The following is a 14,913-nucleotide window of genomic DNA, read 5'->3' as shown; positions in this document are numbered from 1 at the left end:
TGATGTTGGAGAGAGAGATGGCAGAATGAGAGGAAGGCATTAGGGAGAAAGAATTAGCCATAACTGTAGAGGTTGAAGAAGTAGACGAACTAGTCATAACTGGAGAGGTTGAAGAATTAGATTGACTGGAAGAAGATGCCATGAATCTAGAAAGAAAAAGAACGTAGATATAAAACCTAAGCAATCTGATGCCATGTAACAAACTATATTTCTTGATGAATTGATGTACATGTACACGAGATATATATATATATATATATATATAGAATATACATTGACGTATAAAGACTACTCTACCCTTATAAAGATATGTACAAATAATACTTAATACTTATCAAGTTTGAAACTTACCCGGCAAGAGATTTATGTGGCTTTACACACCTAAAAACAACAAAACAGTTACCGAGAACCTAAGCAAACAACAAATAAGTCATTAAATAGTTCAAACCCTACGCTATTAAATAATTCGAACGCTACGCGATTAGATAGTTCAAAATCAAAACCTAGAAAGTTATCATCAAACCGTTACTAAATAATGATCATAAATTTTGTATATATATAGCAATAAGTACAATATAGAGAAAAGCTTTAAACATGCTTATACCGATAATAAACTGTAAAATCTGTGACAAGTATATAATCAATTATGAAGTTTATTATGTAAACTACCAGTTAGTTTGAAACTTACCGACAAGAGGTTTATGTGGCTTTACGCACCTAAAAACAACAAAACAGTTACCGAGAACTTAAGCAAACAACAAATAAGCCATTAAATAGTTCAAACGCAACTCCATTAAATAATTCAAACGCTGCGCGATTAGATAGTTCAAAATCGAAACCCTAGAAAGTTATCATCAAACCATTACTAAATAATGATCGTAAATTCTGTAAATATATATTAAAAAAACCGCAATAAGTACAATATAGAGAGTTTCAATTAGAAGATTAAGTTGAAAACCTTGATGAGAATCGTATCTCCACGGAAAAGCTGAAGTTTCTTCATATTAGCTACAAAAAATTTCAGCAGTATAACTCATGGAAAGATTCGTAATTATTTATGGTAGTTATAGAAAGATTAAATTAAATTGGAGTCTTTAGGTAGTTCCATAAAGATTAAAAAATATGACAAGATTGGTATTCATTGTCGAAGGAATCAAATTATTTATGGTAATGTGTTATTGTTTTAACAACCAAATTAGGTATGCCGTGTTTTATTTTCTAACTCCTACGGGCAGTCAAACATGTACTTATTGCATTTATTATTGAATTTAGCTATTTGTTCAAATAAGAAAACAATTATTATATAGTAAATTTGAGGAAAAAAATAAATGACTATTTTGTCTATTGTAGAGTCTTTTAATGAAGGGCAAAAAATTTAATCAATATTTCTAAGTTCCTATATATATATATATATATATATATATATATATATATATATATATATATATATATATATATATATATATATATATATATATATATATAAGTTGTAAGTATATATATATATATATATATATATGTGTCTATTTTTTTAAGTTGTTTCCAAATATAAAAAGAGATAAATAAAAATAAGTTAATAAATTGAAACGGAAGGAGTATCTTTTTAATATTTTGAATTGCCAATTATTCTGACTTATACTCCCTCTGTTTCAATTTATAATATTTTTTACATAGTTTCCTAATATGTAATTCGATACACAAAAAAATTTTTAAAGATTCTCTTTCTTAAATAATTAATCTAAATGTTCACATAAATCGGAGTAATATTTTTTACTTAGTTTCCTAATATGTAATTCAAAAAATTTAAAGATTCCACGCTCAAATTCATGATCAAAATTAAACTGTTTGACTCTCGAAATTCAAAATGTGTTATATAAATTCGCACCTTCAGAATAATTAAAACTGTTCATATTTTCTCAATTTAAAATAAAATCCAATATGTATACCTTGTCTTTCCCCAACACAATCTAATGTACATGAAATGAAAATGCAAATGAAGGACTTACACAAAAGTGCGCGAGAACAGAAAAAAGAAAAAGAAAATGTGATGAGAATTGAAAGGAAAAAAGCAAACAACGTGACATCAACGTAGGCCCCACTCAACTACCACAGCCTATATAAACCCCCACACTCCCATTTCCTCTCCTCACAAAACAAACACCATTAACGGCTTTCTCTCAGTTTCTCCCACTCAGTTTTCACACGTTCTAAAGCAGAAGTACAAGCAATGAAGCGAAAGTTACAACACACAGAAGCATCATCACTTCATCAACCGGCTGTGAAGAAACAGCTTCGATCAAAGTTACCTCGCCGTAAACGATCATATATCTCTCCAATAATTCTACGTTCATTCTCTATTTCAATTTCGTCTCACTTAACTAGTGAAATTTCACGTGATTCGAGTAAAAGTAATTCTGTTAATAAGCGTGAAATTGAAGGAGAAAATGAATTTCGTAGAGTTACTAGAGCTTATTTCAGAAAAAATCAGAAGAATAAGGATGATGCTGACGTGGAATTATCGGAATGCTCTTGTGTTGATTCGTGTACTTCTCAATTCATTGGAAAAATCACAAAAAATGAAGATCCAGTTGAAATTGAGGATTCTGATGCAATTTCGACATTAGTGAAAGTTTCTAGTGATTTTTGCGATAAAATATCAAAATCTGAAAGCGATGTTGTTGAAGGAACTGCGATAATCAACGACGAAGTAATTCACATTTCTACTGAATTCACTGTAAGTTGTATTAAATGATCAACTTGCTTTAATTTGTACTGAAAATTTGCATTTATACTGAATTCACTGTAAGTTCTATTAAATCTACTTCCTTTAATTTGTACTGGAAATTTACATTTCGCAAAATCTAATCTCTCTAAATTCATCGATTTTGAAGTTCACATTTCTATTGAATTCACTATAAGTGCTATTAAATCTAGTACTTCCTTTAATTTGTACTGAAACTTTACATTTCACAGAATCTAATTAATCTCTCTAAATTGATCGAATTTGAAGTTCATCAATACTGAGTAGTTGAATGAAACAAATATAAATGTGAAATTAGATATAGTGAATTTAAATTAGCGGATTCAACTGGTTTTACATTGAAATAGTAATAGTAATTATTGATTCTGCTTCCTTTAATTTGTTGAAAATTTACATTTCACAGAATTTGAATTTGAAGTTCATCAATACTGAGTAATTGGATGAAACAAATATAATAGAGAATTTAAATTAGTGAATTCAGCTGGTATGAGATTGAGATAGTAATGTATTATTTTTTTGTTGAAATTCACGTGTTATTGAAGTTCTTTTTTTTTTTTTTTTGATATTTTATAATATTTGTTAACTTAATATCATTATGATTCAGTTATTTTCCTTTAATTTTAATTTACATTTCACAAAGTCTAATCTCTCTCTAAATTTACGTTTCAAAACAGAAGAGAAATGCAAAAGACATTGAAGAAACTGAGGATTCTGATGCAATTTCAACGTTTCTCAAAGCTTCTAGTGATTTTTCCAGTAAAATCTCAAAATCTGTAGTTGAAGGAACTGCAAAAATCAACGACGAAGATGTCGTTTCATTCAATTCAGCATTACAATCACCTTCTGAATCGAAATGTGGAAATTTATCAGTTCAAACAATCAAATGTACTGAAAACAGAGCAATCGAAGAAGATATCGAGTCTGAAGTTTCAAAATTATCTGCTGCAACACATGCACATGATAAGCTCAATGGAAGCGCAGCATTTGATCTACAATGTTCTGAAAATTTCTCAATCAAATGTAGTGAAAACAGAGCAATTGAAGAAGATATCGAGTCCAAAGCTTCACTAGTAGAATTATCTGCTGCAACACAGGCACATGATAAGCTCAATGGAGACGCAGAATTTGATCTAGAATGTTCTGAACAAGGTGAAAACAGAGCAACAGAAGAAGAAATCAACTCTGAACAAGTTTCAAAATTATCTGGTGCAACACATGCACAGGATAAGCTCGATGCTCATGCAGAATTTGATCTAGAATGTTCTGAAAATTTCTCAATAATTGATGTCTCTGATGACTACTATTCATCAGCTTATTCGGATATTTTTCCAGAAAGTTCGGATATAGATCTATCGGATTATAGTCCATCGTATTGGTATGAATCTGGAAGCCAATTTTCTGAGAAATCGAATGTAGATGCTACTCCTTCACCTACTTTCACGTTGTTTCTTCGGTTCAGTCAACAGTTTTGCAGATCAACTGTTGCTTTGCAATCTAATCGTGTAAACTCATCGGAAGATCATATTTCTACTGAATTCACTGTAAGTTCTATTAATTTGTACTGTAAATTTACATTTCATAAAGTCTAATATCTCTCTCTAAATTCATCGAATTTGAAGTTCATAAATACTGAGTAGTTGAGAGAATTTAAATTAGCGGATTCAGCTGGTATGATATTGAGAATTGAGATAGTAATTATGTGTAGTACTATTGTTTTTGGTGAAATTCACGTCTTATTGATTTTTTTTTTTTTTTAATATATATTTGTTAGCCTTAATGTCATTATGATTCTACTGAATTCACTGCAAGTTCTATTAAATCTACTTCCTTTAATTTGTACTGAAAATTTACATTTCACATAATCTAGTATCTCGAAATTCATCGAATTGGATGAATTTGTTCATAAATACAAATACTGAGTAGTTGAATGAAACAAATATAAATGTACCAGAGTAGATATAGAGAATTTAAGTTAGCGGATTTCTGGTATGATTGCTTCTGTTGAAATTTACGCGTTACTGAAGTTTTTTAATTTTAATTTCATATTTTATAGTATTTGTTAGCCTTAATGTTATTATGATCCTGTTTATTTTCCTTTATTAAATACAAATATTGAGTAGTTGAATGAAATAAATATAAATGTACTAGAGTAGATGTAGTTGAATGAAACAAATGTAAATGTACTAGAGTAGATGTAGAGAATTCAGATAGCGGATTCAATTACTCTGATTTTGACATGTAATTATTGTTTCTGTTGAAATTCATGTGTTATTGAAGTGTTTTTTTTTAATTCTACATTTGTTAGCCTCAATTTATGATTCTGTTTATTTTCCTTTATGTATGAAGGGATTGGAAAATGAAGAGGATGAAGAGAGCTATAGGATGATAAGGAACAGAGAGAGGAGACAATTGTATCTACACGATTATGCCGAGGAATACTGTTCCACAACGGACTACGGCGATTTAGTCGTACAGCAACGGTTGCAAATGGTTCATTGGATACTTGAGGTTAGTTAGCAATGAACGTGTTACACTTACTCCCCGCATTCCTTTCTAGTTGGTCTGAGATGCAGTTAAAAATTTGAGAAAATTACGCTTTAAATATTTATAACACGTAGTTCATATTTTGAGTTTGTTACCGGTTTAGCCCATGTTTATGTATAAACACCTTTAATACACTATTCCCTCTGTTTCAAAATATTTGTCTGGTTTTGACTTGACACGGAGTTTAAGAAAGTAAAAAAAACCTTTTGAATCTTGTGGTTTTAAACTAAAAATATATAGAATGTATCACAATCTTTCTTTAATCTTGTGGTATTAAACATGTGATGTAAAAAATTGGAATTAAAGAGTTGTTAAAAAAAGGAAAGACAGATTCTTTCTAAAACAGATAAAAAGGAAAGTAAAACAAACATTTTCAAATGGAGAGAATATTATATACTTTTATACAAGGTTGATACATTATGTATAATGCTTTTCCCTGGATATAATATTGTATAATAGTATTGTATAAACTGAAAAATATGGCTACGTGGCGTAATATTTCATATTGGGTTGTATATTTTTGAAAATTTCCTCTGGAACTTGATGCTATTAGCGAATCAGATCAACTTTGTGTGACATGTTGTGTATGTGGAAAAATTTACGGCTTATAGTGCATGTGGAAATTATAATTTCTAACCACTGGTAATAAGACATAGAATCCACCTTGCACGTGAGCCTATAATGTTGCTGTCCATATTGCACCATTTTTCTGAAATGAAGTAACGGTCCATAGATTATAATCCTCCCTTTTATGCTGCACAAGGTGTTTGATTAGATACAAGAGATGCTGAGTTATACTTTCTTGTGTTTGACAGAATAAGGAAATTAATTATTTACTATTTCTTTAGTGTATAGGAAATTAATTGGATACTTGAGGTTAGTCAGCGATGAACAGTTATTACTCCCCGTGTTCCTTATTAGTAGTTGATCTGAATTGCAGTTAAAAATTTCTCTGGATATTGATGCCATTAGCCAATCAAATCAATTTTGTGTGACATGTTATGTATGTGGAAAAATTTACGGCTTATAGTGCATGTGGCAGTTATATTTTTAACTACTGGTAATCAGACAATGATATCCAGTTTGCACGTGAGCCTATAATGTTGCTGTCCATATTGCGTGATGGGGGCTTGTGTGCGCTTAAATATTAGTAGTACCATTTTTCTGGAATAAAGTAACGGTCCATAAAGTACCATGATTGAAATTTTATTTGATAGACATTACATAAAATTTCAAAATTCAAAGAATTAAATCAATTTAAATTCATGAAATCTGTGATAGTTGATATCGTCAAACATTTTGGAGAGTTCGAAAATGAGAAGGATGTCATGTAAGTTGAAACAGGCGGAGAGTATTGTAACTCGCTACTATTTGCTTTTTATCCATAGAGCAACTCATAGAATAGTTTTAAACTAAAAATAAATAAAAAGGTGAAATTTTAGGCATTTCAGGTGTTTACCATCAGAATGGTTCTTAAAACCCAGTGGTGCTGGGAGTAGTCCAATTCCACTTAACTGCTGTTACTTACAAACAAAAAAAGATTAGAAATTTTACAGTTCTTTAGATGGTGAAAAGTGAGAAAGAATTCCTTGGCATCTCAAGATTCCCATTTTGTCTGCTGAGAATTGCAATATAAAACATAGCCTTTTGTTTTCCATACTGATGGATACCACTAATCTTGATTGAGAGCCTTGGTAATACAAGGAAAGCAAAAAAATTCCCAACAGCCTATGCCTCGGAAATTTGCATATACCGACTAATGTCACTAGTGTTTTGGCAGTTTACCCTGCTCTAATGTTGGACATTATTTCTTTTACAGCAAGCTACGAGGAAGGACCTTCAGAAGGAGACCATGTTCTTAAGTGTCAACCTCTTTGACAGATTTTTAAGTAAAGGGTACTTCAGAACCAAAAAATGCCTTCAAATTGCTGGCATAGCCTGCCTTACTCTGGCAGTCAGGATAGAAGAAAACCAGCCGTTCAACAGGTAATGCTTGTTGCTCTGATATTATTTAGGCCTTCTTCAATTGAGAGCCACTAGAGTATCAGAATGAATTGGCTAAAGAAAGTGCATTGAGAAAGAGCTTGAAATCAAATGTAAAATCTGAGGGAGTTCAGCTATTGCAAATTACCTTGCATTCATTTTCTGCGATGTTACTTACTGGGAAATATAGCAAAAATTTCAGAAAGGAAAGCTCAAATTGACGAGACTCAGGACATTACACAATTCAAAAGTCTTTATATTTAACATTCCCTATCATTATTAAAGCATACTAATCTGCTTAGGTGTCATTTGCAAAAAAGCTACTTATTTGACAAGTTCACAACTTCTGTTTCAGCATTCGTCAGAAGACATTCGTTGTTGCAGGCACTGCATATAGCTGTTCTGAAGTGGTGGCTATGGAGTGGCTGGTGCAGGAGGTCCTCAACTTCCAGTGCTTTCTTCCAACAATATACAACTTCTTATGGTACAAAGATTAACCATGTTGTACAGTTGCTCAAGATCTGAAATTTCATGATTTTGCCTTACCTAAATAAGAGCCATCCATCTACTTTATACGTGTTTTGTCACAACAACACAGGTTCTATCTTAAAGCTGCTAGAGCTGCTGAATATGTGGAAAGGACAACTAAATACCTGGCAGTACTAGCTTTGCTGGGTCATGAGCACTTGTGCTACAGACCATCAACTGTAGCATCTGCACTGGTGATTCTCGCTTTATCAGCTGCCAATCTTTATGCCTCCTGCCATTTGGTTACAAAGGTAACTTCTGAAAGACATAAATATTTAATCCAAGTGAAAATGTATCTGTGACTTTCTTTTAACTTGCAAATGCAACTGCAAACACGAATCCACGTATTATTCTTGAGCACTAGTTTGCAATTGACTGTTTCTTCAAGTGTGGTCTCATGATGGATGGTGCATTTGAACTCCAATTCACATGCTTTTTCATACCTTCATTCGCAGACTCATGCCAAAATAAAGGACGAAGATTTACCTGAATGCATAAAGGTACTATATCCCTACCTAGCAGTATTTAGCTCAACTTGTTTCTCTGCAGACACACAGGCAGAGTAGAAGTTGTGATATTAGTTTAATGAAGTTTACTGCTTTAGCTTATCAAAGAAGTTTCCTAAGGGCATGTTCATACATGACAGAGCTTGGAATGGTTGGTGAAGTACATATGATATGAAGGTGGAACGGCATCACAGTACATATGATATGAAGGTGGACCAGCATCTCAGTCATTCTTCTCATATTTTGGAGTCAATCGGTTTATCTTCTCATTCTTTTGCTGAAATTTTTTCTTAGTCTTTTCTCAAAGTCACGGGTAATAAATTCAAGATATTCTCTTGAAGTTTGATCAAGTGATGCTTAATTTCATTATTTTGTCCTTGTAACACTACCAAATATACACTTTATGTCTACTGTCCTTACCAGGAAACAAGATGTAGAAAGAACTTAAAGCCACTCTTGTATTCAGTAACGCCTTGTATCCAAAAGTATCAATGACAATAAACAATGATTTTAGCTGATAAAGAAAATTTGTGATCTATGTTGAACTCAAATATTGTATGAGAAAGGGAGTTTGGCAATGGCAAAGTTGAAAGCTTGTGCTATTAATTTAGTATGGCCTATGCCTCAACAGGTTAATGCTCACTCTCCTGGTTTTATTTTACAAGCCTAGCCAACTGACATAGAATGCCTCAACAGGTTAATTCTCACCGTCCTAGTGTTATTCTGAAAAACTACCTTACAACCACCACAATTCAAAGGACAGAGCACAATCAAACGAGTAATTCAAGCAATATATAATGTTAATCATTGCTACAAAGTTCGGCAGCAAGATCATCCAACTCGGAACTAAAATCAACCATAATACTTCTAGCTACTGTTTCCCAAGCTTTGGTGCTGTCCACAAATTCTTCTGGCAGAGATCTCAGCATTAGGGCTGCAAGAATGCAATTCAATGATTTGTGGTGTCGGGATATCTCCAATATCACAAGGAGTTTCCTTTAACTGGTGGCAATATTGGGAACTAAATATGCGACACTTGGGAAGTGATAATCCATGGCTCTCCAATGTACCAAGTCTCTACTCAAGAAGTAGGAATTTGAGCCTACAAAACCCCTCTTCATCTGGTTCCCATTCTGGTCCCTGGAAGGCATAGTTTTTCAGTTTGAGCACTTGGTAACATGCCAAATAATTCTGGCATCTTCCCATGGTAGACGGCTAGCACTTAATGTCAACTTCTTGAGGTTTAGACGTAACACATTCCAATGTCTGATGCAACAAGGTTAAAAGTTTTCGATATTTACGACTTTAGATTTTCCAGGTTATTGAAAGCATTGCAAGGCTGATCATCACTGAAGGAGTTTTCTTCTGTTTCCAAAATGGTCAATTTATTTAGGTTGGGAACTCTAGCAACAAGTCCAGGGGAAAAACTGGCTGAGCTTATTTTAGTGTGTTTGTAGGTTGTCTCAAGAACTGAACCTTGAAATGGGTGTGCCTTAGCAGCTGCATCATCTAGTCTAGTGGTAGAGCATGGTTTTCTTACCCCCCCCCCCCCCACCACCACACACACGTGTTTGGAGGTTCTTGAGCTTAAAGATTGATCTGGGAAGCTCACCATGAACAGAGAGCGCGATAAATGAACTAGTTTTGTGACTTGAATAGGGAAGAAATATATGAAAGAAATGGTTGTCCATCTCCAACAATCTGAGCAATTTGAATAAGCATATGATGTGTATACAAAGATATCCGAATGAAAATGAAGATGGCGATGAACTTCTAGAGAAAATTTTGCCTGGTTACCTTCTCACAACCAAAAGTTGCAAAGAATATCATGAATGCTACATGTTTTCACTCTACCATTAGTCCTCTTTACAATCATAATTAGGCATCTATCTATGCGATCCTGCAAGTACTATGCTGCTACTTGTTATTGAGTTTTAAGACTTACACAAATTCTTCAACCATCCATAGCCTAAGAAGCCTCATCCACACAGGAATCTCAAGATCTTTTGGGAACCCTTCCATATAGAGAAAGCCTAAAACTTTCAGATGATAAGGCAAGTAGCTGTAACTCAATGCTAATATGTCCAAGCATTGATTCGTCTCTCTTGTAACCAGTAAACGAACCCTTTGTGCAAAACTTATCCAGCTACTCGGTTTTGCACTAGTTTTTGGAGAGAACTCCACATACCAAGACAATTGTTACTTGTAGTCCCAAGAATTTCTCTGCTACTTCCTTTCCAGTTCTTGCTTGTCACCCGATCTATTCTACTTCCATTTTTATCATCTGGAAAGTATCTTTTCACATTTTCCCAAGCCTTGATACTCCCACATATCATCCATGACAATGAGATATCTTTTCCCTTTAAAAATATTGTAAAGCTTCTCACAGCCAATTCCTCGTCGTTCTGTTGATATTCGTTGGAGTTAATCTGAGTGACAGAACGCAGAAGGCCTACTAGCATATCTCTTACTCTATAGTGCTGAGATACAGTAATCCACACGCAAATGTAAAAATGATACACCATATAAAGGATCATCAAAAGTTTCTTTGCTAGTGTAGTTTTACCAATATACCCTGTTGAAATGTGAACCTTGTGTTGGAAAAAAGAAAAGATCTTTTTATTTTTTATTTTTATGATACATGAATTATATTAGTTTATGAATTAGGAAGGATAATATATTAGTCTTAGATACATGCTTTGTTTTATTCATGAACTAAAAATTTAAAATTAAATCATGATACATCTACTAGAATAGGTACATGTCAGAAGAAGTTATATGCATAGCTAGGCACTGGTACAACATTTTGTGTAAGATATTGGTGGAAAAATATTTTTCCCACTCGTGTTCAAAGAGAATTATTGATTGAGGAAGCAAGCAGAGTGAGCTAAAGAAGAATCATTTCCTCTACTTGTCTTCAAGGAAGAATTTGAATGATTGAGAGTGTTTCTCCTCACCAAATTTCCAACGATATCCCCCATACCAAAAATAGTTACGACTACAAGTTTAACTGATCAATAATTCTCGTGAAATCATCATGTAGACCTACCAATACATCCTTTACTGAAATCAAAACAGATGTAGTATATAATGTACCTTGAGATAATGGAAAATTAACTTCTGCCAAATCCGTAACTTTGGCTCAAATCCCGTAATATTAAAAAATTCATTTAATATGTATAATTATTTATACATAACCCAGTAAGCAAAAATGATTATTGTTCAAAACCCATAGGCTAAAAATTCTCGCTCCGCATATGCTGCTTTTATCATAAAGTCTTGTTTATAAATAACAGCATCAAATGGATTGGATTTTCTTGTATAGCTCTCTTGTCCAACAATTAACGCGAAAAATCTTTTCTGTCATGAGTTTCTTTGAACCTGAATAACCAAACTTTAGTTTGCTCAAATAAATCTTATGCCCAATATGACACATCTCTAATGCATCTTTCTAAATGTATTACTATATCTTCGTGATTATTGCATTCTTTTCCAGAGTCCTCAAGAAAGGCTTGCAAGAAATTGACCATTTCACAGAGAGATTCAATTTCATTTCTTCTTATTGGATGAATTAGACATGGATAACTGCAGCATAAGCCTTTTTTTCAGCTCCATTTTGTGGACATAAATTTCAAAAATGTGATTTGCGAATTTTTCGATAAATTTGATGCCCCTTTCGTTCCTTTTCTTTTTTGTCCTCTAATTCTTTTGATAGAAAATAGCTAATGATGCTTAAAGATGCTAATGGAGCTGAAAAAAAGGCTTATGCTGCAGTTATCCATGTCTAATTCATCCAATAAGAAGAAATGAAAATATGACCATATTGATATTCAGCTTAATGAAATGTTAGGGGTTTATCAACCTTTTTACTTTCTTTTAATTGCAATGGAATAGCCAAAAGATTTTTTTTTTTTTTTTTTTTTGGTGAAAATGGAAATATGACCATATTGATATTCAACTTAACAACCAAAGGAAAATTTCAATTTTTTTAGCTCATAACCGAGTTGTCTGTCAACTTGGCTTTCTCTCAAAATGATTATCATTCTCCGTGTCTTAATACAGTAGTCATTCATGTCAATTTTTACCAATATTCTAAAAATAAATCTATAAGTGTTATAAAACTAAATAATTTTAAAGAAGAAAAGCTTTAGAGAAAGGGGAGAAACTTTGTATTTCACTTCTTGTTTTGGTGTACATAATAGAAGAAAACACTCTCCTATTTATAGAAGAAAAACTTCTTGCCCTCCAAGTAATATAAGATATACATATACTCATATATATTTACAATATAAAATGGACATACATATACTCATATATTTTATAACACTTTCCTTTGGATGTCCATTAATAGATAATATGCCTCGTTGAAACCTTACTAGGAAAAATCTGCGGGAAAAATCCTAGTGAAGGAAAAAGAGTATAGATATTCGGGAATACGCATTAATAGCTGTCTTATTAAAAATCTTGCAAGGAAAACCCAATAGGACAAAACCTCGGCTAAGGGAAAAAGAGTACAACGTGTATTATCCTCCCCCTGATGAAAACATTACTTAATGTCCCGGAGACGACGTATTCCAATCTTGTATATCAGCTTCTCAAATATTGAAGTTGGCAATGCCTTAGTGAACATGTCTGCTAAATTATCACTTGAGTGAACTTGTTGAACATCTATTTTACCCTTCTTTTGAAGATCATGAGTAAAAAAGAATTTTGGTGAAATGTGTTTTGTTCTGTCTCCTTTAATGTATCCTCCTCTTAGTTGAGCTATGCATGCAACATTGTCCTTGTACAATGTTGTGGGAATATCCCCTTCAAAAGTAAGACCACATGTCTTCTGGTTGTGTTGAGTTATTGACCTTAACCAAACGCATTCTCGACTTGCTTCATGAATGGCTATTATCTCTGCATAATTTGAAGAAGTAACAACCATAGTTTGTTTCGTTGAACACCTTGATGTGACTGTACCTCCACATGTAAATAACCTGTCTGAGATCAACCTTTATGTGGATCAGACAAATATCCTGCATCTGCATAACCAAGTAGTTGTGATTTGGACTCATTTGAATAAAACAATCTCATGTCAACGATTCCTTCGAGGTAATCGAATATGTGCTTAACACCGTTCCGATTAATTTTCTTATTGGGGAAGAACTAAAAATCTTGCTAATAAGGCTACAGAAAAAGCTATATTTGGTCTAAAATTATTGGCAAGATACATTAATGTCCCAATTGCTCTAAGATATTGTATTTCAGCACCAACAAGCCCTTCATCATTTTCGAAGGTCGAAATGGATCTTTATTAATATCAAGTGACCTCACAACCATCGAGGTACTCAAGGATGTACTTTATCCATGTAAAACCTCTTCAAAATATTTTCAGTATATGTTGATTGATGGACAAATATTCCATTAGTAAAATGTTCAAATTGTAGACCAAGACAAAAAATTTGTTACACCTCGTAGTTTTATACATTGAGACTCGTCATATGTTAATGGCCCTAGTCTTGGACACCGGGATTTTCTTTGAGCTCATACGAGGTTGGGCATGCTTATCTTATGTTTATGAGGGTTTAAGTTTATGTTTGGTAAGTAAGGGAAGGATTTGGGAATAAGAGAATTGAAGAAAATATGTTTCGACAAAGTTTGGTTCTGGAATTGCTTTATACGGACCGTATCTTGAAATACTGGCCATATTTAAGGATCTCAAAGTTTAACAGAGAAGGCAGATTTTTGGGTTGGAAAATACGGACCCTTTATACGGCCCGTATAAAATTATACGGCCGGTGAGTTAGTCGTGATAATTTTATACGACCGTATTACGACCGTATTTCCGAGGCGGTGGAATTTTTTTTTTGATTTTATATATCGCGACCCCTTTTCATTTTTAACTCATTTTAACATAAACCCAAGTTCAGGAAAGCTCTAGAAACCTCCTGCAACATATTCAATCACTCTTCCAAGTGAAAATCAAAGACCAAAGTGAGAATTGAATGCCTAGGGTTTTTAAAGTATTGTTGAAACTTGTCTCTCCTTCGTGAAGCTTTGGAGGATATTTCAAAGTGAAGTGGTCTTGGAATTGAAATGTTCTTGAGTTCTTGAGGTAAGATTTCATCTTGTTTCCATGATTAAAAGTTTATGTGATAGTTATGCGAAGGTTTGAGGGAAAGAAATTGGAGGAAAGGTTCAAACATGAATTTGATGTTATTTTGAGTTGTAATCTAACTTGAGTTATGATTGATAGTGTACTTTGAGCAAAATCTTATTATAAGGAGGATCATAGTTAGCATTGAGAATGTGTTGAGATTGTTATACTTGGTGTAATTGGAAGAAGGAAAGTATTGCATACAATTGTATATAGGGCTGCTCAATTGTATATCTTTAAATATTGTGAATATGAGTTTAAAGAAGATCATATGAGGTTGTTGTGTAAATTGTTGGTTGGGACTCAGTGGTAATGATTGAGGAATAGGGAAAATGCTGCTTGTTTCACTTTTGAATCGAGTTATCATTGATATATGTGATATACTAGTGCCATCTAAGTTGTATATGTATTCCTTTGTTATGATTGGCGCTCTAAAAGGGAAAACTTGT

At 33.0% G+C, this 14,913-nt stretch overlaps 1 protein-coding gene and 1 long non-coding RNA gene across 2 annotated transcripts; one reads left to right on the top strand and one right to left on the bottom strand.

Moving 5' to 3' along the window:
- The first annotated feature begins 1,779 nt into the window (after nt 1-1,779).
- On the top strand, nt 1,780-8,873 carry LOC132060010 (cyclin-SDS). Its single transcript, XM_059452859.1, has 9 exons — nt 1,780-2,734; nt 3,436-4,302; nt 5,108-5,269; nt 7,125-7,291; nt 7,644-7,772; nt 7,887-8,067; nt 8,272-8,316; nt 8,463-8,499; nt 8,533-8,873. Exons 1-8 carry the CDS (start codon nt 2,228-2,230, stop codon nt 8,490-8,492), a joined length of 2,088 nt encoding a protein of 695 aa, XP_059308842.1. The 5' UTR covers nt 1,780-2,227; the 3' UTR covers nt 8,493-8,499; nt 8,533-8,873.
- On the bottom strand, nt 7,308-11,504 carry LOC132060012 (uncharacterized). Its single transcript, XR_009415865.1, has 3 exons — nt 11,419-11,504; nt 7,942-8,048; nt 7,308-7,834 (listed from the first exon to the last, which is right to left on the bottom strand). It is a non-coding gene; the product is annotated as an uncharacterized LOC132060012 (long non-coding RNA).
- Between the last annotated feature and the right edge of the window lie 3,409 nt (nt 11,505-14,913).

This window comes from Lycium ferocissimum, chromosome 6, assembly GCF_029784015.1.
Source record: "Lycium ferocissimum isolate CSIRO_LF1 chromosome 6, AGI_CSIRO_Lferr_CH_V1, whole genome shotgun sequence".
Classification (NCBI taxonomy): Eukaryota; Viridiplantae; Streptophyta; class Magnoliopsida; order Solanales; family Solanaceae; genus Lycium; species Lycium ferocissimum.
This window is presented reverse-complemented; position numbering and strand designations above follow the sequence as displayed.

What these genes read in the sequence shown, in the direction of transcription:
- LOC132060010 (XM_059452859.1), top strand. Translation starts at nt 2,228, where the DNA reads ATGAAGCGAAAGTTACAACACACAGAAGCATCATCACTTCATCAACCG. An exon ending in GAAAACCAGCCGTTCAACAG is followed by an intron (nt 7,292 to 7,643) that starts GTAATGCTTGTT and finishes CTTCTGTTTCAG; the next exon opens with CATTCGTCAGAAGACATTCG. An exon ending in CCTGCCATTTGGTTACAAAG is followed by an intron (nt 8,068 to 8,271) that starts GTAACTTCTGAA and finishes CTTCATTCGCAG; the next exon opens with ACTCATGCCAAAATAAAGGA.